At 24.6% G+C, this 22,698-nt stretch overlaps 2 protein-coding genes across 5 annotated transcripts; one reads left to right on the plus strand and one right to left on the minus strand.

The window, feature by feature from the left end:
- Positions 1 to 42: 42 nt before the first annotated feature.
- On the plus strand, positions 43 to 15,461 carry LOC122512990 (transmembrane GTPase Marf). 4 transcript variants are annotated; one of them, XM_043629203.1, is made up of 13 exons: positions 44 to 198; positions 425 to 507; positions 1,144 to 1,440; positions 1,531 to 1,657; positions 4,400 to 4,793; positions 4,928 to 5,035; positions 5,393 to 5,546; positions 8,878 to 9,016; positions 9,180 to 9,493; positions 9,578 to 9,873; positions 10,102 to 10,269; positions 14,326 to 14,522; positions 14,612 to 15,461. In XM_043629203.1, the coding sequence occupies exons 3-13, from the start codon at positions 1,263 to 1,265 to the stop codon at positions 14,814 to 14,816; spliced, it is 2,280 nt and encodes a 759-aa protein (XP_043485138.1). In that variant the 5' UTR covers positions 44 to 198; positions 425 to 507; positions 1,144 to 1,262; the 3' UTR covers positions 14,817 to 15,461. The 4 variants fall into 4 exon arrangements, with proteins under 4 accessions (XP_043485137.1, XP_043485138.1, XP_043485140.1 ...); XM_043629204.1 differs by having other exon boundaries at positions 56 to 194; XM_043629202.1 differs by lacking the exon at positions 425 to 507 and having other exon boundaries at positions 43 to 198.
- A 2,782-nt stretch (positions 15,462 to 18,243) lies between these two features.
- LOC122512976 (ATP synthase subunit O, mitochondrial) lies at positions 18,244 to 20,863 on the minus strand. Its single transcript, XM_043629184.1, has 4 exons — positions 20,711 to 20,863; positions 20,546 to 20,587; positions 18,976 to 19,086; positions 18,244 to 18,904 (listed from the first exon to the last, which is right to left on the minus strand). The coding sequence occupies exons 1-4, from the start codon at positions 20,735 to 20,737 to the stop codon at positions 18,458 to 18,460; spliced, it is 627 nt and encodes a 208-aa protein (XP_043485119.1). The 5' UTR covers positions 20,738 to 20,863; the 3' UTR covers positions 18,244 to 18,457.
- Positions 20,864 to 22,698: the final 1,835 nt, after the last annotated feature.

Raw genomic sequence — 22,698 nt, forward strand, 5'->3', positions numbered from 1 at the left:
ATTTTGTACTTTGTTTAAGTGCGCATGCTCCGTTTTACACTCTTGTTACACTCGAGTGTAGCGGTGTAGCTAGCGAGAACAAGTTAAATGTATGGTTTCAAGGATTAATTTTTATTTCAAGAAAAATTTTAAACCTCTGATAAATATTAATAATTATTGATTGGTGTTTACTGGCAAATAGTATGACTCCCTAAGTAGGTAAGAGAAAAACTTTGGTTTTTCGAGAAACTATCATTTGTTATTTTTTAAAAGTAAATCTAGAATCATGCAGTTATTAAAAGTCATAATAGATAGAGGTTAGAAATCTAAACAAACTCGTGTGCACTATATTTTGCTTCTAATTTACTGCGCAAATCTCGTGTTACGTCAGATAAAAATAAAATTTATGAATTTTAAGAAAAATAATGTAGAGAAAATGTTTCAGTGATAGTTTCAGTCAGAGGGATAGAAAAATCAACATTCAAGAATATTTCATGGACGGAGAGTTCGATGTCAGAAAACAATCAGGTTCTTAAAAATTAGTGTTTACTATTCTAGTATTTTTGTTCATGATTATAAATTTTATTCCATCATTTCACTATTAATTTAGTTTTATTTTTTATTGATTTTATTTATTTTATTCGTTTTATTCAATGTTTATCAGAATTTTTTCTCATGGTCATCATCAAAAATTTTTTGAAGGTTATAATGAAGTTTTCTAAATTTATAACATAAATAAAGAATGTTAATTGTTAGTAAAATTCATGATTGTGAAATTTGAAAATTGCGTCGTTCAATTTTTCATTTTGCGTTTTATGGACTAGAAATAAAAGAGCACAAGTTGATTTTAGAAAAAAGTCGAGGGGGTATTTTTTATTTTCGTTTTGACAAGTCTTGCTGTTTATACTTAAAATTACAAGATCACTCTGTATGTTTACCAATAATGTTAGTATTATTTAGTTTCACACAAAGACACATGTTTTACAAGCTACAAATGTAATGAAGTGTATGTACATTTATTTGTATTATAAATAGTAACCCCCATTTTGTTTATAAATAAAATGAGAGAAATGTATTTTGAAATGATTATTTAGAGTAGAATGTAAATTTATTTCGATGTATGTATTTTTCTGCTGAAACACTGCTTTGTTCTTTTGATTTCAGTTGGTCCTGCATGCCGTGCACCACTTTGAGAATTCCGTTCAGTCTACCTTGCACTTCTATTTTCGTTATTTTGCTCTGTAAGAATCACGTCTTTGTAAACTTGTAAACATAAGGACAACATGGCTGCCTATATAAATCGCACAATATCAATGATTGGAAACGAAAGCCAATATCGTACAAATGATGCTAGAACTGAAAATTCACCTCTGCAGATATTTGTCAAAGCCAAGAAGAAGATCAACCACATTTTCGAGGAAATAGAAGATTATGTTCAGGACACTGTTGGATTTATGGAGTGTAAGGCTTGTTACATTTTAAATTCATTTTGTTTTCAATTTCATTCTCATTCACTTCTAGAGAATATAACTAATGGATATTTATTTTTAGCTCTTCGAGATGATCGAGAAGTCATCAATAACGAAGAGGTGAAAATAATTACCTCATATGTCGAGAAAGTGCGAGGAATTCGGGACGTGCTCAGACGGGATCACATGAAGGTTGCATTTTTCGGACGGTAAATTATTATTTAAATTAATCGTTAAATTCAATTTCGATGCGTAGCGTAATTTATTGCGAGAAAGAATATAAATTTTATTTAAGTGGATTTTATTAAACAATTACGGACGCGAAACATGATTTTCAATTTTTTATTATTATTATTAGTATGCAAATTACAAATTATTTTTATTATGAAATATAAACTTCAATTTTTTGAATAATTTCAGATTCAAAATCTAGAAAATTCACTCATTAAGTACATAATTAATTATTAATCTTTATTATTATCAAAAATTTTAATAAAATTCTTTGGAAGAATTCAGCTATTTTCATAAATAATAAAATTCTTTAGAAGAATTCAATTATTTTTATAAATAGTAAAATTTTTTGCAAAAATTCAATTATTCCCAATAGAATTAATAAAATTCAATAATCAAATGTTTAATTTCAATTATTAACAATGACGATTATTTTAAAAACTGAAAAGAAATTGTTCATAAATAGTACATTGTACAACTAGTGGCGAAAAATCATTCTTTCACCACGTGTTATTGTGCACTACGTTTTCTCCAACGCCTTGCGAGGAAAGGTTTCTTCGTGAGTTTCGAATAATTTTAATTTAACGTGTGCTAATGTTTAATATAATAAAAGATGAATTTTTTGAGTGGGGAAGAAGTTAGATACAAAATAAATCTCGGTCAAAGAACAAGAAAAAAGAATAAATTCATGATTTACTTTCGCCACGCCAAATTTACTTTCGCCACACTTTTCTACCAAGAAAAGTACTCCTTTCAGAGCAAGTGTTGGAGAAATATAATTACTTTCAAAATTTTCAATTGAAATTATTAAAAAAAACTACTATTATTTTAAAAAAGTTCAAAGAAACTCTTCAGAAGAATTTAATTAAGATTTTCAAAACTTTTAATAAAATTCTTCGTAAGAATGAAATTATTTTCAATACATTAATTATAAAATTGAAAACATCTAAAAAGAAAAATTATTAAAAAATTAAGAAACAAAAAAAAATTATTAATTATAATCAAATTTTTTAAATCAATTATTCAACAAAATTTTTATACAATTCTTCACAATAATTCAATTACTTCCACTAATAACAACATTTTTCATAGAAATTCAACTTTTTAAGAAAAATTTTGATAAAATTCTAAGCAAGAATTTAATTATTTTCATAAATAATAAAACTCATCGAAGAATTTCAATTATTTTTAAATTAGTTTATCGACAAATTTAATTATTTTCACAAGAATTCAATTATTTTAAATAATTTTTTCATAATATTTATAATATTTCGAAATAATTAATTATTTAAAAAAATGTTTACAAAATTCTTATGATGAATTCAATTACATTCAAAAATAACAAAATTTTTCACAGAAATTCAATTCTTTTTAAACATTTTAATAAAATTATTCGTAATAATTCAACTATTTTCATAAATAATAAAATTGTTCAAGAGAAATCAGTTATTTTAAATACAATTTTAATTAGATTTGTTTGAATTAATTCAATTATTCTTTTAGATTTAAAAAAAAAATCCTTCCCAAGAATTCAATTATTTAAAAAAAAATCCTTCCCAAGAATTCAATTATTTACATAAATAATTCTTCGAAAGAATTCAATTATTAAAGATAAATAACAAAATTATTCCCGAAAATTAAATTATTTTGAGGCATTTTAATAAAATTGTTTGCAAAATTTAAATGTTTTCATAAATAACAATATTCTTCACAAGAATTCAATTATTTTCAAAAAAATTTAATAAATACCACACAGACATTCAATTATTATCAAAAATTTAAATAGAATCTTTTATAAAATTTAATTATTTTTAAAAACTTTTTGCAATTTAATGACTCTTTTTAAATATTTTAATAAAATTATCCGTGATAATTCAATTATTTTCATAAATAACAATATTCATCACAGGAATTTAATTATTTTATTATTATTATTATTATTATTATTATTATTATTATTATTATTATTATTATTATTATTATTTTATTGGATTCATATGTATGACCTTTCGGCCTTTTACAAAATTTAATTATTCTTAAAAGTAATAAATTTCTTCTTTGTAATTCAATTCTTTTAAAAAATTCTAATAAAATCGTTCGCAAGAATTCAATTATTTTCATAAATAATAAAATGCTTCTGTGGAATTCAATTTTTTTCAAAAAAAATTAACAAAATGCCACACAGACATTCAATTATTCTGAAAAATTGTATTAGAATTCTTTATAATGTTTAATTATTTTTAAAAACTTTTCGCAATTCCAAACAGAGTTGAATTATTTAAATAAGAATTTGCATGAAATTAGTCGAAGTAGTGAATTATTTAAAAATTTTTATAAAATTCTTCGCCAGAATTAAATTATTTTTATAAATATTTAAATTCTTTGATGAATAATAAAATTCGTTGCAGGAATTCAGTTTATTAGCAGGATAAGAAAGAAAGAAATATTTTTGATAAAAATTAGGAAAAAGTCAGGAAAATAAAAAGTATGGAATTGAATTTTTGTCAGTTTTGTGTAGTGTCTAAAACGAGTTTTTTTGGTCGTCAAGTTTAATTTTTCGATAGCTACTTTTTTACTACTTTTTTTTAGTTTGATAGCTACTTTTTGCTACTTTTTTAAAATGAATTATCGAGTGCAAAGTCTGCAAACTTGAAACTGCGAACAGATTACCGGAATACAACGACGATTAATATAGATTTTGAATTTAATTTAATACGCAGGACAAGCAACGGAAAGAGTACTGTCATCAATGCCATGTTACGAGACAAAATACTGCCAAGTGGAATAGGTCACACAACAAATTGCTTTCTTCAAGTAGAAGGTTCAGAAAATAATGAATCCTACCTAATAACAGAAGGGTCTAAAGAAAAGCAGCCCGTTCAGTCGGTTGGACAACTTGGTCATGCATTGTGTAAGGAGAAACTATCTGAGAGTCATTTGGTACGAATTTTCTGGCCGAAGGAAAAATGTCTTCTCCTCAGAGACGATGTTGTATTTGTCGATAGTCCTGGAGTCGATGTTACACCAAATTTAGATGAATGGATCGATAAACATTGCTTGGATGCAGATGTTTTTGTGCTCGTTGCAAATGCGGAATCCACTTTGATGGTGACGGTATGTTTATTACTTTACTTGTACGTTCACTTTTTTATTAAAATTAAGTGACGTTTCTAATTACATAAATGTCAATTTTACTTGTGAATTGAATTCAGTAGATATTTTCTAATCAATTGTTATTTTTTTTATAGGAAAAAAACTTCTTTCACAAAGTATCTACAAAATTATCGAAACCAAATATCTTCATTTTAAATAATCGTTGGGATGCTTCTGCTTCAGAACCAGAATTTTTAGACGAGGTAATTTTGTTATAATCGTTGCTATCTATAATCATTATAATTTTCGATTGTTGGAGTCTTAATTTTTAATAAAACAAGTACAATAAAAAATTTATCCTTTAGCTGGTCGATGAACAGAAGGAGGTATGTTCATAAGTCGACAATATTCATTAAGCCAGAGCACAATTTTACTTTAATTTTATGCAATTCACACTAGGATGATTATTTTCAAAGAAACTTACAATGTTATTTGCTCTTGACGGTGAAAGTGCTTTCCTTTACATCACAGTTCTATTTTCATTTTTGGAATGATTTTTGCAAAATAAAATTGAACGTGCTTATTTTGATTTAATCGAACGTCTAAAAATGTATGTGTAGGTAAGAGCGCAGCATCAAGAACGAGCTGTGGACTTTTTAGCGAGAGAATTAAAGGTCTACAGTCCAAAGGATGCTGAGGAACGTGTATTTTTCATTTCTGCGAAGGAAACGCTTTTGGCCCGTCTAGAAGAACACCGTGGCAATCCAGCACATAGTAAGATTATTTTGGTTTAAATTCCAGACATCACAGTTGGTCCCCTTTTCCCCTTTTGTCCCCTTATTTCAATTTTATCACCTTTTTCACCCTTTTCACCTTTTTTCAATCAAAAATAAAAAAGTTTTTCTTTTTTTGAAATCTTTTTCAAAGTGTAATCATAAAATTCAGACTCAATGGTATAGAATTCAGTCCATTTTATTTTTGATTTAGATTTAGATTATTAACACCACAACATAATATAAATATGTATTCTTTTATATTAACGATTTTAATAATATAGATAACGTAAAGAATTTTATAAATTATAAGGTGGTTCATTCAACAGAATGCAGACCTCTGGAAAAATAATTAATTAACATTCAAATAATTCAAATATTATTATTAATAGTTTTTTCTAGAAAAACAAAAATTCTAACACGGAACCTTCAATTTTCCCATTTCTGACAAAAATTTCTTTTTAAATAACTTAATTCTTGAACAACTATCATAAAATTATTACTTAGAAATTATTTAATGAATAATTTTATTTATACATTTCAAAATTAATTGAATTTTAAAAGAGTTACGTTTACAATTATCATAAAAAAATGAATTTCATTTTAGAAATTATATATTATTATTATTATTTTAATTATTATTATTATATTATTATTATTATTATTATTATTATTATTATTATTATTATTTTTATTATTATTATTATTATTATTATATTATATATATATATTTAATTAATTACTAATTAATAAAAATAATACATTTATCGAGGAATTTTAGTTAAAAGCGCTAGAAAAAATTTGAATTTTAGAGAAGTTTCAAATGATTGCACAAATTCAATTATTATCAAAAGTAATAAAATTCTTCGCAGAAATTCAATTATATTCAAAAATTTAAAGAAATTCTCGTCAAAATTTCAATTCTCTTTTTAAATAATAAAATTCTTTTTGAAATTCAATTATTTTCAAAAATTTCAATAAAATTCTTGGCAAAATTTCAATTATTTGCAAAAATTTTCCTAAATTCAATGATACTCAATATCTATTATTTTAATAAAATTTTCCAAAAGAATTCTATTATTTACAAATTTTTTTTTATAAATATCTTCGCAATAATTTAATTATTTTTATAAATAATAATAAAACTCATCGCAGAATTTCAATTATTTTTAGTACAATTTGAATCAAATACCTCGAAAAATGTAATTATTTTAAAAAAATTTATTAAAATTCGTCTAAAGAATTTAATTATTTAAGTATTTGTTGATAAAATTCTTTATGAGAATTAAATTTTAAGAAATATTCAATTATTCAATAAATTATTTATTTTTGTATTTAAATAATTTCATTCTCGTCGAATTTTCTAACAGAAATTAATTTAAAAGTGAATTACAGTTAAAATTTTACATAATAATTGAATATTAAAAGCATTATAGAGAAAATTTTTTAGAAATAATTGAATATTTAAAAATTTTCAAATTAAAATCATTGAAAATCTGAATTCTCCATATTTTTAACTAACAATTCTGTAGAATTAATTTTTTTCAAAAAGTTTAATTGAAATTATTCCAAATTTTTATTTTAAAATATAATTATATTATTTAATTGAAGAATTTTCGAATAATCGATGGAATTTCGTAAAATTGAATTGTAAACAAATACGTTTGAAAATTCTCAGAATTTTTTTTTAAAATTATTGTACATAATTGATTTAAAGAAGAATTTTAGTTAAAAAATCCTTTCTTAAAAAAGACATCCTTTCTTAAAAAAGACATGGAGTGGAAAGGTCGAATGTATCGAAAAGTATCGAAATAAAGAATGGGCAATGAGAATGTAAAATCTTAATAGAAGGGTGTTTTCAAAATTGTTTGGACATGTAAACGTGGCGCTGCAGTCGTATGTTATTTAAAAAGAGCGCGAATATATAAATTTTATTTTTGTTAAGAGAAAGTACTCATAATAAATCTTATTTTGCATTGTCAAAAAAACGTTAACATTTCAAATATAAATAAGCAAATTGTTTAACTGAAAAAATTTGAATATTATAATTAATATTATTATTAATGAAATAATGGACTTGGACAATGGACATATAAAAACTAGCACCGTAGACGGCCGCTTGCGGCCGTCGGAGGAGCTAGTTCTATAAAATAATAATTTAAATGAAGTGATGAAAATAATTTTGAAGAAGTTACAGTAAAAATATTTCTTATATATATTACAAAATAATGATCTTATCACTCGGTCATCTTTAATTATTATAAATTATTGAATTATTTTTAATCTTATTTCTGGAACAGGATTTTCCACAGGAATTAAGACATTCAAAAATTTCAAATTCAAACCTTTTTTAAATTAAACAACTTTAAAAATATTGTTATACAACATGAAGACATCGATTACTCCGAGTCTTCGACTCGGAGTGATCGATTTCTTCATGTTTTCTATTAATTAAAGATGACCAAGTAATAAAATCATTATTTTTTATTATAGGAATATTGTTACTGTAACTTCATCAAAATTATCTTTATCATTTTAAATCAATTATTATTTTCTAGAATTTTAAATTATTTTTTATGAAAATAATAATTGAATTCCTTAAAAAAAATTATTATTTATGAAAATAATTGAATTCCTGTGAAATTTTTATTATTTATGAAAATAATTAAATGTTTGCATACAATTTTATTAAAATTTTTTTTAAATAATTGGATTCTTTTTGGGAAATTTGATTAAAATAGTAGATATTGAAAATCATTGAAATTAGAAAAATGCATTTTATTTTTGAAAATAATTGAAATTAGGACAAGAATTTTTTTGACATTTATGAAAATAATTGAACTTTGGAGAAGAATTTTGTTATTTATAAACATAATTGGGATATTTACGAGAATTTTTTTTCAAATTTTGAACATAGTTGAATTTAATAAGAAGAATTTTTTTTTTTTTTTTGAAAATAATTGAATTTTTGCAATTATTTGTAATTTCTCCAAAATTGAATTTTTTTAGTGTTTTCAACAAAAATTTAAATTCTATTATTTTTAAAATTGCTAATTTTATTTAAAAAAGGTAGTAAGAAGTAAGCCGCGCGCTTTAGCGCACGAATTGTTGTATTTATTTAAAAATGAAGTTATTGCTGTTTTCGAATAATTTTACAGTTAAAGAAATTCGTAAATAAATGTAATAGAACATTTTTTTGAGTATCTAATTATTTTTAGAGTGAATCAGAATATTCTTTAAGGTCAGGGGAAAAAAATTACCCTTTTCATCTTTTTTTTTTGAAGAAAAAAATTACTTGTGATGCTTGAACCTAATTTTTTTTTACTTATCAGATGGTGCTCTGGCTGAAGGATTTCAGAATCGTTACTTTGAATTTCAAGATTTTGAAAGAAAGTTTGAAGAATGTATCTCCAAGTCAGCTGTAAAAACGAAATTCGAACAACATTCGCAACGTGGAAAACATATTGCAACGTAATTATATTTAACCAAATAAGAAAAGCATTTAAATTATTTTAATTTTACAGTTTTGTGTAAAATTTATTAAGCTCTGCTAATAATTCATTTTATTTATTCTATATCTGTATCAATTTATAATAATAATTGTGAAATGCTAATCTTTTTTATAAATTTGTAGAGAAATCCGACAGACATTAGATGAAATACTCGAGCGCACACAAAAAATGAGAGCCGAGCAATTGAACAATAAAAAAGAAGTTCATGATAAATTAAATTTCACCGAACAACAACTCCTTTTATTAACTCAAGAAATGAAAGATAAAATTCACCACATGGTCGAGGATGTCGAACAACGAGTATCAAAGGCTCTAAGTGACGAGATTCGCAGATTATCTGCTCTTATAGATGAATTTAGTGTTCCGTTTCATCCAGAACCACTCGTTTTGAATGTTTATAAACGTGAACTTCATTCGCACGTTGAAAATGGTTTAGGTAAACAAATTTTTCATTAAAATGAAAATTAAATTTGTTTTTAAAAACTAATTTCTAAAAATTCTATATGCTTTTCCCTTACAGGTTCGAATTTAAGAGCAAGGCTCAGCACTGCTTTGGCTATGAATATTGAAACCTCACAACGGGAAATGACGGACAGAATGTCAGTTTTACTACCGGAGAATAAGAAACAAATGTCGCTCAATATTCTTCCACGTAGAGAGCCTTTCGAAATTTTGTATAGACTCAATTGTGATAATCTTTGCGCAGATTTTCATGAAGATCTTGAATTCAGATTCTCATGGGGTTTCACGGCTATTATTAGCAGGTTCGCTGGTAAACAAAGTCAACGGGCTGCCATTGCAAATTATCCTCAGGATGTGAGTTAATTGCATTTCTCAATTATTTATTTTTTCATTATTTCTGTTTGCTAACTTTATTATTATTAATGAGCTATTATCACTAATATTTATAATTATTTATAACTTATAATTTTTTTTATTACTAATTGTATGTATAATATGATAATCTAATTTTTAAATTTTCGTGTAAAAAAACGAAAACATTTTGTCACCTACTAAAGTTTAAATTATTTGTTTAATTACAAGATACCACCGTACATTGCTTCACCTGCAGACAGCATAGATTCATCAAAGTTCGTCACCACTGTGGCATCTTTTCCGAACAGACAAGATGATTGGTCGCTGGCTACGAAAGTTGCAATTGCTTCAATAACTTCACAAGGCACTATGGGTGGACTAATTGTTGCTGGCTTCGTAAGATATTCATTACTCAATAATTCAATTGGATTATTTTTATTTTATTTTATTTATTTATTCATTTCAAATTTATTTTGTCTTAAAAATAATACTCAGGGTTGCCACGCAACCTGGAAATGTCAGGGAATTTTCATCGAATTCCTGTAAAATTGTGATTTTTTAAAGTTATTGTGTTTATTCTTGAAATCCAATTTTACTTCAATATTTCAAAATTAATTCAATTTTGAAAGAGTTGCGTTTACAATTTTTATAAATAGATGAACTTTAAAAGATTTTTAATTTGAAATTTTATAAAATTTCAATTTTCAATGAATTTAATTCGAAATTTTTAAAAACTTAGATTTAAAAATAATTTTTAAATTAACTAAAATTCTTCTGAAACTAGTTAAATTTTTTAATATATATTTAATTGATTACTAAAAATAATGGATTTATAGAAGAATTTTAGTTAAAAACACTAGAACAAATTGAATTTTGAAGCAATTACAAATGATTGTAGAAATTCAATTATTTTCAAAAGTAGTAAAATTCTTCTTAAAAATTCAATTATTTTCAGAAATTTAAAAAAAATGCTTGGAAAATTTTTAATTATTTTCAAAAAATTTCCTCAATTCAATGTTTTTTAATATCTACTACTTTAATAAAAAAAAACCCAAAAGAATTTAATTAGTTAAAAAAAATTTTAATAAAATTCTACGCAAACATTTCATTATTTTCATAAATAATAAAACTCCTCGCAGACTTTCAAATATTTTTAATAACATTTTAATGGAATTCCTCGAAAAATGTAATTATTCTGTTAAAATTAGGGGAAGTGCGCCGGTTTTGGGCACCCCTACGTAAACTTTGACAGCAAGCAGATTTTACTGATCTAAGTATTGCAAGTCGTGTTTGTTGACAATACGGACTTTTCGTATTGATAACGAAACAAATATATGCATTTGTGTAATAGCTGTGAGCATAATAAAGAAAATTTGCATTAAATAAATAAAAAAGTAATTTTGTATTGTTTTCGAAGAGCAACATATGGGTGTAGATTCGTTCAGAAAAAAAGGGTTTAATTTTTTTTTTGCAGTATTGTTATTATATTTTGTGATATATCTTCGTGTTTAACCAAAATTCTGCATCACAAAATGTGTTGGTCTTTTTAAGAAATGACTGTCATTCCCGGTTGTGGGCACCTTTATGTTAAGGAGGCTCTACCATCTGACAATGATGTGGACTACTGTCTCATCTATCTAAACTTTCTGTCAAGGAAAGTGACAGCCGCAAACTCCATTAAATGCGATGAATATAGTCGTTCAGTGCATTAGAAGTGCGTTATGGTATGCGTACTAGCTACTTCACATGCAAGCATTATGCTTTTGTTAGCGATGAGCATAGTGTGAAAACGTGTCATCATTTTTGTTCTTTATCCCGGCAAAGTCTCTTAAAATAAAGAAACTTTCATTTTTTCTTTATTTGTGTTGGTTTCCTTTAATATTTTTTCATTTTCAGCGGATTTTTCAAGGGTGCCCACAACCGGGTACAAAAATTTTTTTGTCAAAAAATTTCCATTTCACTAAATTTCTAATAAAACTTTTTTATTTAAAGGAATCAATTTAATTCCTTCACTGACAGTCACCTTAGACCTCCAGCTTTAAATTCGTACACATACATTTGTATAATATGCACATGGACAAATGTTATGAGGCAAAAACAAAAGGGTGCCCACAACCGGAACACTTCCCTTATATTAAAATTTATCAAAGAAATTCCATTATTTTAAAAACTTTTTCGCTACAATTTAAATATTATTTTCAATACATTTTGAATTAAATTTCTTCAAAAGAATTAGATTATTTTCAAAAATTTTAATGAAATTCTTTGTAACAATTCAATTTTTTTCAAAATAATTTTAATAAAATTCTTCTTAGAAATTTAATTAATTTCAAAAATTTGTAAAAATTCAATTATTTTCAATGTCTTCTATTTCAATAAAATTTCACAAAAGAATTCAATTATTTAAAAAGAAATTTTCATAAAATTCGTCTCAAGAATTCAATTATTTTCAAAAATAATATAATTCTTCGCAAAAATTGAATTATGTTAAAAAATTTACAAAAATTCTCGTCAAAATTTAAATTATCTTTATAAATAATAAAATTTTTCTCCGAAATTCAATTATTTTCAAAACTTTTAAAAAATTCTTTTCAGAATTTCAGTTATTTTTAATACAATTTTCATAAAATTTATCGAAAAATGAAATAATTCTTAAAAATTTTATTAAAATTTGTGAAGTGAATTCAAATATTTAAAAATTTGTTGATAAAATGCTTTAGGAAAATTCAATTTAATGAAACATTCAATTATTTAATAAAATATTTATTTTTGCATTTAAATAATTGAATTTTCGTACACTTTTCTAATAAATATTGATTTAAAAATGAATTTCAGTTAAAATTTAAGATTGTAATTGAATATTGAAAACGTGGATTTTTGGAAAGAATTGAATTTTCAAAAAGTTCCAAATTAAAATTTGAAATTCAAAAAGTTTAGTGGAATCTTTTTTAATTATTTGAAATTTTTAATTTCCTATATATTTAATTGAAGAATGTCAGAATATGAATAATCGAAATTTCATCAAATTAAATTGTAAACAAAAGGGTTTGAAAATTTTCAAAGAACTTTTTCAAAAATTATTTAAAAAAAAATAAAATTGACTTAAAGAAGAATTTTAGTTATAATAATATTCTTATATGCTATTGATTTTCAAATTTTTAAAAATCTATTAACTTTTTTCCATGTTTTAAAATTTACACTACTTTAAATTTGTTAACAGTTAGAATTCAATTATTTAAAAATTTGTTACTAAAATTCTTTATGAGAATTCAATTTTGAGAAACATTCAATTATTCAATAAATTATTTATTTTTATATTAAAAATAATTAGATATTTAAAACGAAATATTATTAAAAAATTCGTCTCAAGAATTCAATTATTTTCAAAAGTAATAAAATTCTTAGCAGAAATTCAATTATGGTCAAAAGTTTAAAAAAAAGTCAAAATTTCAATTATTTTTATAAATATTAATATTTTTCTCTAAAATTCAATTATTTTCAAAAACTTTTCTTAATTCAATGAAATTTTTTTACAGAGATTCAATTACTTTTAATACATTTTTAATCTAATTTCTAGAAAAATGAAATTATTCTTAAAAATTTCATTGAAATTCGTCAAAAGAATTTTAATTAACTATTTAAAAATTTGTTGATAAAATTCTTTAAATGAGAGTTCAATTTTAAAAAACATTGAATTCTTCAATAAATTATTTTTTTTTTGTATTTAAATAATTGAATTGTCGTAGAATTTTCTAATAATAATTGATTCAAATATGAATTTCAGTTAAAACTTTAGATAATAATTGAGTTTTGAAAAGGTTTCAAATTATAATCTTTGAATGTTTGAATTTTTCATACTTTTAACTTAAAATTGTGTAGATTTAATTTTTTTGTAAAAGTTGAATTGAATTTTTTTGAAGTTATTTCAAGTTTTTATTTTTTAATATATATTTGATTGAAGAATTTCCGAATACCTGAATAATCGATGAAATTTCGTAAAATTGAATTGTAAACAAAAGGATTTGAAAATGTTGAAAAAAATTTTTCAGAAATTATTAATAATAATTAATTTAAACATTATAAAGAAGAATTTTAGTTATAAATTGTGGGAAACAATAATAGAATTAAAATAATGAAAGTAATTTTGAATAAGTTACAGTAACAATATTCTTATAATAGGTATAAAATGATGATTTTATCAGTCCAACATTTTTAATTACATATTATAAAACATGAAGATATCGATTGCTCTGAGTCGAAGACTCGGAGTGATCTATGTTTTCATGTTTTATAACATGTTTAATTTCAAAAAGGTTTGAATTAAAAATTTTGTAAAATATAAATGTAGTTTTAAAAACCTGGAAAAATTCCGTTTTTTAACCTGGAAAACCTGAAAAAGTCAGGGAATTTGAAATGAGCAAAAGCGTGGCATTTAATAATCTATATTTGCAGATGTTAAAAACCGTCGGATGGAGATTAATTGCCGTTACAGGCGCCATTTATGGAGCCTTGTATCTTTATGAAAGATTAACGTGGACGAATACAGCAAAAGAACGAGAATTCAAACGTCAATATGTTGATCATGCGACAAAAAAATTGAAGTTAATTGTCGATCTTACTTCAGCAAATTGTAGTCATCAAGTACAACAGTGAGTTGTGAAAAATATTTAAAATTTATTCCAAGTAAATATTTTTTTCAAACTTTTATTTGAATGAAGTAAATATTTTTTCTTTACAGAGAATTATCAAGTACATTCGCTCGTCTTTGTCACTTGGTGGATGAGAGTACCTCAGACATGGACATGGAGTTGAAGAAAATTGCAACATCTCTCCGTACACTCGAGGAAGCTGCCACGAGTGCTAAAGTTTTAAGAAACAAGGCCAATTATCTGACCAATGAACTTGATTTATTTGATGCCGCTTATCTCAAGTCGTTGAATTAAATTCTAGGGTAATAGTCAAGGAATTCAGCGGAACTGCGGAAAAAGTCTTTAAAGATCTTCACGTGTGAAAAAGGGTTTTTAGACCATTTTTTACATATCTTAATTTCATGGAATCTTTTAGATATGTGTATATGATTTGATTATTTTTGATTATTTTTGATTTTTAATACTCCTCATCCCTTGCCTTTTCTACACGTGGATGGAAAGTTTCTATTATTATTTATGGAAATCTAGTCTCAAATTAATTGCAGATGCCTGTAACAGTGCATAGTTGATTTTTTCCACTTGTAATCGATTTTTTTTAAATATATACGTATATATTATTATATGTGTATATTGTATATAATTATATGTCAAAGACTTTTATATGTATATATAATATATATGTGCATATTATTTATCATTGTTGGATCCTAATGAAATATGTGTTATATATTATATATGTAATTGTTAATTTTTTTCTACGAAATTAAAAGATTTATTTTTATTCTTATTCACACTGTACGAGGCAACTGATCATGAGTTTAGTAGAGTACTTATACTTTAGATTTGAGAATATTTTTATTTATGAATAACATCTATTATCTACATTATTAGATTTTACTATTAAGATTGTATGTTATATTAATAAAGTTGACGATTGTATATATAGTTGTTACTGATTTCAAATTTTCAACTCATTGGAAAGAATAATCCATCTTCTTCTATATTAATTATCGTTATATTCCGATAATCTGTTCACAGTTTGAAGTTAGTTGCTGATTGATTTTTTGTTTCCTAATTTTTTAATAATTTCTCTTGTCAAATTTTTTCAATTTTAAAATCAATGTATCGAACATCATTGAATTCTTGCGAAAAACTTTACAATTTATAAAAATAATTGAATTGTTTCGAAGAATTTTATCAGAATTTCTGAAAATAATTGAATTATTTAATTAATATATTTTTAAAAATAATTGTATTCTTTCGAGAAATTTTACTAAAATTGAATTAAAAATAATAATTGAATTCCTCCGAAGAATGTTATTATTACATGAAAATAATTTAATTCCTTTAAGGAATTTTACTATTCATGAAAATAATTGAATTCTTGTGAAGAATTTATTAAAATTTTTAAAAATCCGAATTAAATTCTTTCGAAGAATTTCTTAAAATTTTTTTTTTTAAATCTAATTTCTTTAATAATTATAATTAAACATTTTTAAAGTAATTGAATTTTATAAAGAATTTCTTTTGAGTTTTTAAAATAATCGCGTTTCTTAATAATTGAAATTCAACACATACTTATTGAATTTTTTTAAAACTTTTGGAAATAATTGAATTCTTCTCAAAATTTTATTACACTTTTCTAAAATAATTTTATTTATTCAGGGAATTTTATTAAAATATAGAAAATAATTAAATTCTTTTAAAGAATAGATACTATTAAAGGTTTTGACAATAATTGAATTCTTTCAAAAAATTTCTTTAATTTATTGAATATAATCAATTTTGTTAGTAATCGTAATTAATAATTTTATCATTAAAACTTTATTGAAATTATTGATAGAAATAGTACATTGTACAACTAGTGGCGAAAGTGTGATTTTTCGAGAGTGAAGTTTGCGGCTCGAGCGTAGCGAGAGCAGCAATCACTCTCGAAAAATCATTCTTTCACCACGAGTTGTGCACTACGTTTTCTCCAACGCCTTGCGAGGAAAGGTTTCTTCGTGACGTGAGTTTTGTATAATTTTAATTTAACGTGTGCTTATGTTTAATATAATAAAAGACGAATGTTTTGAGTGGGGAAGAAGTTAGATACAAAATAAATCTCGGTCAAAGAACAAGAAAAAGAATAAATTCATGATTTACTTTCGCCACGCCAAATTTACTTTCGCCACGCTAAAAATTACTTTCGCCACGCTCTTCAGAGCAGTTGAGAAAAGTTCTACTTTCGCCACACTTTTCTACCAAGAAAAGTACTCCTTTCAGAGCAAGTGTTGGAGAAATTAAACTCTTTTAAACAATTTTATAAGAGTATTTGTAAATAATTAAATTTTTCCGAAGAAATTAGTTTTTAAATTCTATAAAAACAAATTTAATGTTTTAAGAATTTTATTAAAAAATTGACATAATTAAATTTTTATAAACAAATTGTAACATTTTCAAATTTTTATAGAATATAATTTAATATTTTACAAGAAATTTTTTAAAAATTTTGAAAATAATTGAATTTTGAAAATAAATTTTAGCGACAATTTTAGAAATAATTTAATTTTTGAGAGTAACTTAATATTTAGAATTACTTTAATTTTTTTTTAAATAATTGAATTTTGGACATATAATTGCAATTTCTTAAGTTTTAAAGAAGATATTTGAATATTTTTCAAGAAATTTATTAATCCTTTTGAAAATTAAGAAATTTTTTTAATGAATTTTACAAAAAAAAAAGATTTTAAATAACCAGAAGGTAAATAGAACTAAAAAATTAAAATAATTGAAAGTATTTGAATGTTTGGAAAAACTTCAATACCTATTTAAAAAAATAATTCAATTGATTCAATAGATTTATTAAAATTTTAGAAAATAATTGATTTTTTTTTGTAAAATTGTATTAAAATTTTGTTGAAAATATTTGAATTTTTGCAAAAAATTTTATTATTTATAAAAATAATTGAATTCTCCCGAAGAATTTAATTTTATGAACAATTTCTTTCATGTTTTTAAATTAATCGTTTTTGTTAGAAAATGAAATTAACTATGTAATTATTTAATTTTATTAAAATTTAAGAAAGTAATTGAATTTTTTCGAAAAATATTAAAAATTAAAAAAAATTGACTTCTTTCAAGAAAAGAAATTTTATTAAAATTGCATTTTAAAAATAATTAAATTTTTGCAAAAATTTTACTATTTAAAAAAATAATTAAATTGTTTAGAAGGATTTATTAAAATTTTAGAAAATATTTGAATTCGTTCCTGAAATTTTATTAAAATTTTGTTTTAAAAATAATTGAATTTTTGCAAAGATTTTACTATTTAAAAAAGTACATAATTGAATTGTTTAGAAGGATTTATTAAAATTTCAGAAAATAATTGAATTCGTTGGTGAAAGTTTATTAAAATTTTGTTTAAAAATAATTGAATTTATGCAAAAAATTTTACTATTTATAAAAATAATTGAATTCTTACGAAGAATGTTATTATTTATGAAAATAATTGAATTCTTGTGAAGAATTTTTAAATAATTTTTGAAATTAATAAACAAGAATGATTAATTAGTGAAGTAATTAATAATTGATTTCTTTTAAAGTTTAAATCGGAAAGTATTGAAAAGTTCATATTTGAGAATAAAAAATTTTGTAATTTGCGGAATAATAATAAATCGAATATCATGTTCCGCGCGCTAATGGACCTAACATTCGCTAGTTAATTGAATAATGAAGAAAATTTCAATTGGCAACAAAACAGAAATATCTTTTATTTGTCAAGTTTACCTCGCCAGAGAATGTTGTTACATTAGTGATGTTGAAAAGTAAGTTTTGACAAAGAACATGGCCGTACAAACGAATCGGATTTTCAGCATCTAGGAGCATTTATTATGATTTTCATGATAATTAAAATGACTATTATGTTAATTATAATTTATATTTAATTTGTGAATTCAAACAGCAGACGTGAGGAGGTCGCTGTATTTCTTAATTTTACTAGAGACACTCATATCGACATATCTATCATCAATAGAAACAACCATTCCTCCGATTAGGGCAGGATCAACTTTAGTATTCAGTAAAATTGTTTGTCCCTTAGACAAGAACATTTTCAATGTGGATTCGAGTTTTGCCTTCATGTCCGCATCCAAAGGTTTTGCTGTTATTACTTCGCACACAACTTCGCCCCGATTGGCTGCCATAATTGTTTTAAAAGCATTCACTACTTGGTTCAATTTTCCTAAACGTCCATTCTCAGCCAGGAGGCACAACATATTTGTTGTCGCTTGATTCAATTTCACAGATGTGCCAATTAGATTGAAGGCCTCCGCCTTTACTTTTCGCTTGATTGACGGATCCTTTACGAATTCAACAAATTTCTTGTCTGTTTTCATTAATCCCTAAAAGAAAGGTGTGAATAATTTCGATGAAATCGTTTATTTTTAAATCAAGTTAATTTTTATACACTTACCTGAATTTTAGTTAAATCCTTTTCAACAGCATCTAAACTTTTCTGTTTGCTGGCAGCAGAAAATAGAGCAGTTGCATATCTTCCTTCCAAGCCGAAAACTTGAATGGGGGGCTAAAAATATGTTTTATATATGTCAATGAAACTAAAAATCTTTATATACATAAGAGAGTGACATCAGGGTTGCCACAGGTCAGGGAAGTCAGGGATTTTAATTAAAAGCATTAAAAGTACTGGAAAAAATTAAATTTTTAGAATTTATAAGAAAATTCTGAATTTTTGTGTCTTTTTTCTTTGCCTCATAAACTATGAAATTGACAAGAATTCTAATACAAACCCTTCAATTTTTTATATTTCTGACAATAATTTCTTTTTAAATAACTTAAATCTTGAACAACTATCATAAAATTATTACTTTTAAATTATTTAATAAATAATATTATCTAAAATTTTTTTAATTAATTGGATTTCTAAAGAGTTGCATAAATTCAATTGTGTTCAAACATTAAAAAAAATCTCGTGAAAATTTCAATTATCTTTATAAATAATAAAATTCTTCTCCAAAATTCAATTATTTTCAAAAAATTTAATAAAATTCTTGGTAAAATTTTAATAATTTCCAAAATTTTCCAAAAGAATTCAATTATTTAAACAAAATTTTATTAAAAAAAATTTTAATTTTTCACAGGAATTCAATTACTTACCAATTTTTTATAAACTTCGCACCAATTCAATTATATTTAGTTTTTTAATGAAGTTTATCGAAAGAATTCAATTATATCCAGAGAATTGAAAAAAATAGTTCTGAGAAATTCAATTATTTCGAGAAATTTAAATAAAATTCTTTTAAAAATTCTATTATTTAAAAAAATGTTGACAAAATTCTTTACAAGATTTAATTAATAAAATTGGAATTTTAATAAAATTTTCCTATACAATTCATTTTTTATTTTCAATACAATTCTTCTTAAGAATTCAATTATTTTCACAAATAATACATTTTTTATGGGAATTCAATTATTTAAAAAAATTCGAATAAAATTCTTCCCAAGAAATAAATTCTTTTCAAAAATAAATTTTTTCACAAGAGTTATTCAATTATTTAAAAAAAATTTAATAAAATTCAAGGAATTAATTATTTTTATAAATAATAATATTTTTCTCCGGAATTCAATTATTTTCACAAACACAAATTATTCACAGGAATTCAATTATTTAAAAAAAAATTTAATAAACTTCGTTTGCAAGAAATCAATTATTTTCATAAATAACAAAACTTCTCGCCTGAAATTTTCAAAATAATTGAATTTTGAAAAGGGTTCAAATTAAAATTTTTGATAATTTCAATTTATAGTTATTTATTTTATTTTAAATTTTTATTTATTTATTTAAATTTTGAAATTCAATTAATAGTATCTAATAATTTTTGGACTGAATCAGAATATTCTTCAGGGTCAGGGAAAAAGTCAAAATTTTGTCTGGAAATCAGGGAAAAACAAAATTAAATTTTTGTGGCCACACTGAACATTTAATGCAAGTAGATTAATCGCAATAATTAAATTTCGCTTTTTACCTTAATCATTTGTTGCCCTGCAGCAGATGAGAATTTTCTGGCCTAGAAATCATAATGAGAAAATATTAGGTTATGATTTAATAATAAATTTTAGAGTTTAATTTAAAACGCCAAATTTTAGGAACATTTTAAAAAGAAAGTATAACATATATTTTATAAACTCACAATCATATTAATTTTGCTCGCTGACATATTTATAAAGTTTTTTTTTACTACAAAAAATTGACTCCAAAATACGCAAAATACTTTACAAGACAGCTGATTGCATAACAGAAATAAAGGCGCTCTCACAGCTAGTAGGCAGCATACAAATTTGAATTTACTATCTCTTTCACTCTAATTGATTTTCTCTCTTACTCCAATTACTGCCTGCGCAGGCAGGCAGAGCTGTGAGAGCTCCATTATACAGGGATATCTAGAAGTCTAATTAAAAAAAGGAGCTGTGTGAACCTGACTTAAGTCAGTGTTGGACAAGTATGTGAGGCTGAAGTCCCATGGCAGCGTTTTGCGTTGCGTTTTGTAACTAGGCCATGAGTGCAAATATAGTAAACATATATCTGTATCTCTCTTACACTCATGGCCTAGTTACAAAACGCATTACGCAAAACGCTGTCATGGGACACCAGCCTTATGCTGATTCCACACTTACTTAGCGCTCCGCTTTTCCGTGGCGCTTTGCGTGAGATAGAAAAAGATATGATGCTGATTCCACACTTACCCAGTCGCTCCGCTTTTCCGTAGCGCTTCGCGTGAGACAGAAAAAGATAGAGATAGTCTCTGTCTTTTTCTATCTCATGCAAAGCGCCACGGAAAAGCGGAGCGCTGGGTAAGTGTGGAATCAGCATGATAGAGAATATCTCTATGTTTTTCTGTCTCACGCGAAGCGCCACGGAAAAGCGGAGCGACTGGGTAAGTGTGGAATCAGCATTAGGGTGGAGTCCCATGACAGATTTGCGTTGCGTCGTAATGGGAGAGAAAAAGACGCAAATATACGTTTGCTGCATTCTCTCTCATTACAACGCAACGCAAAACGCTGTCATTGGACTGCGGCCTTACCCTGAAAGCAATAATGAGTGCAAGAGAGATAGTCGATAACAATTCTTTTCACTCAGGGTGAAGTCCCATGGCAGCGTTTTGCGTTGCGTTTTGTAACTAGGCCATAAGTGTGAGAGAGATGAAGATATATGTTCGCTATATTTTTACTCATCGCCTAGTTACAAAACGCAATGCAATGGTTGGGCGCGTAAAATACCTCAGGTTAATTACATGGATTTTTACAGTAAAATACCTCGTATTTTACTTCAAAAGTTTTATACACAATGTATTTTTTGGGAGAGGGGGGTAAAATACGTATTTTACATATGTAAAAAACCAAGTATTTTACGTCAAAAACCTCGAGTGACGCGTCACTTCCCAACACTGGCTGCAGAAGTCTGAATGCTCCTTTAGAATGAGTTAGAGAAGGATAAACAATATACCTATAAAGGTACACTCTCACCTCACTGCCTGCCTGCGCAGGCAGGCGCCATAAGAGTGAGAGAGAAAAAACATTTAATTTGAATTTTCTTACTCTCTTACTCTTATGTGTTACCATGTCAACCTGCAGGCAGGCAGGCAGGCAGTAGGAGCTGTGCTAGCGCCTTTAAAGAAGCTTCTTTAACTTTTTTTTTTCTTTAACTTTTAAGAATTTAATTATTTTTAGAATTTGCAATTAAAAATCTTTCAACTTCGATTTTCAAAAACTTTTATAAAATTCTTGAACTTGAGACCTGTAGAATGAATAATAGTTAAAAGTAATCACTTTTTAGTTTAAAATCAAAATTTAATAAATAACATTTTTTTTATTTTTTACGAAGTTTTGATATTTTTAATTTTAAGCAGAAACTGTTTGCTCTAACGAATATTAGAATATATTATTAATTTATCCAGTGCTATGTACTTTTTATCACATTTTTCATTATACAATGAGAAATTTTGATTTTCATGAAATAACTGACGTCAGTTTGATGTCTGACAAAAATTGAAATTTAGTAAAAAATTTCATAAAATAGTAGAAGTAAATTAATTTAAGAAATTATAGTAATATTAATTATCACAATTAATTGACATTAAAAAAGCGTTAAATTTTAGAAAAATTATAATATTAAAAAATT

The sequence above is a fragment of the Leptopilina heterotoma genome, unplaced genomic scaffold (assembly GCF_015476425.1).
Source record: "Leptopilina heterotoma isolate Lh14 unplaced genomic scaffold, ASM1547642v1 Lhet_130, whole genome shotgun sequence".
NCBI classification, from domain to species: domain Eukaryota; kingdom Metazoa; phylum Arthropoda; class Insecta; order Hymenoptera; family Figitidae; genus Leptopilina; species Leptopilina heterotoma.

Coding starts and splice junctions, on each gene's coding strand:
- LOC122512976 (XM_043629184.1), bottom strand. CDS start 20,737: ATGTCAGCGAGCAAAATTAATATGATT. Junction 20,588..20,710: donor CGAGCAAAATTAATATGATT/GTGAGTTTATAA, acceptor TATGATTTCTAG/GCCAGAAAATTCTCATCTGC. Junction 19,087..20,545: donor CAGGGCAACAAATGATTAAG/GTAAAAAGCGAA, acceptor ACATATTTTTAG/CCCCCCATTCAAGTTTTCGG.
- LOC122512990 (XM_043629202.1), top strand. CDS start 1,263: ATGGCTGCCTATATAAATCGCACAATATCAATGATTGGAAACGAAAGC. Junction 5,036..5,392: donor AACCAGAATTTTTAGACGAG/GTAATTTTGTTA, acceptor ATGTATGTGTAG/GTAAGAGCGCAGCATCAAGA. Junction 5,547..8,877: donor CCGTGGCAATCCAGCACATA/GTAAGATTATTT, acceptor TTTACTTATCAG/ATGGTGCTCTGGCTGAAGGA.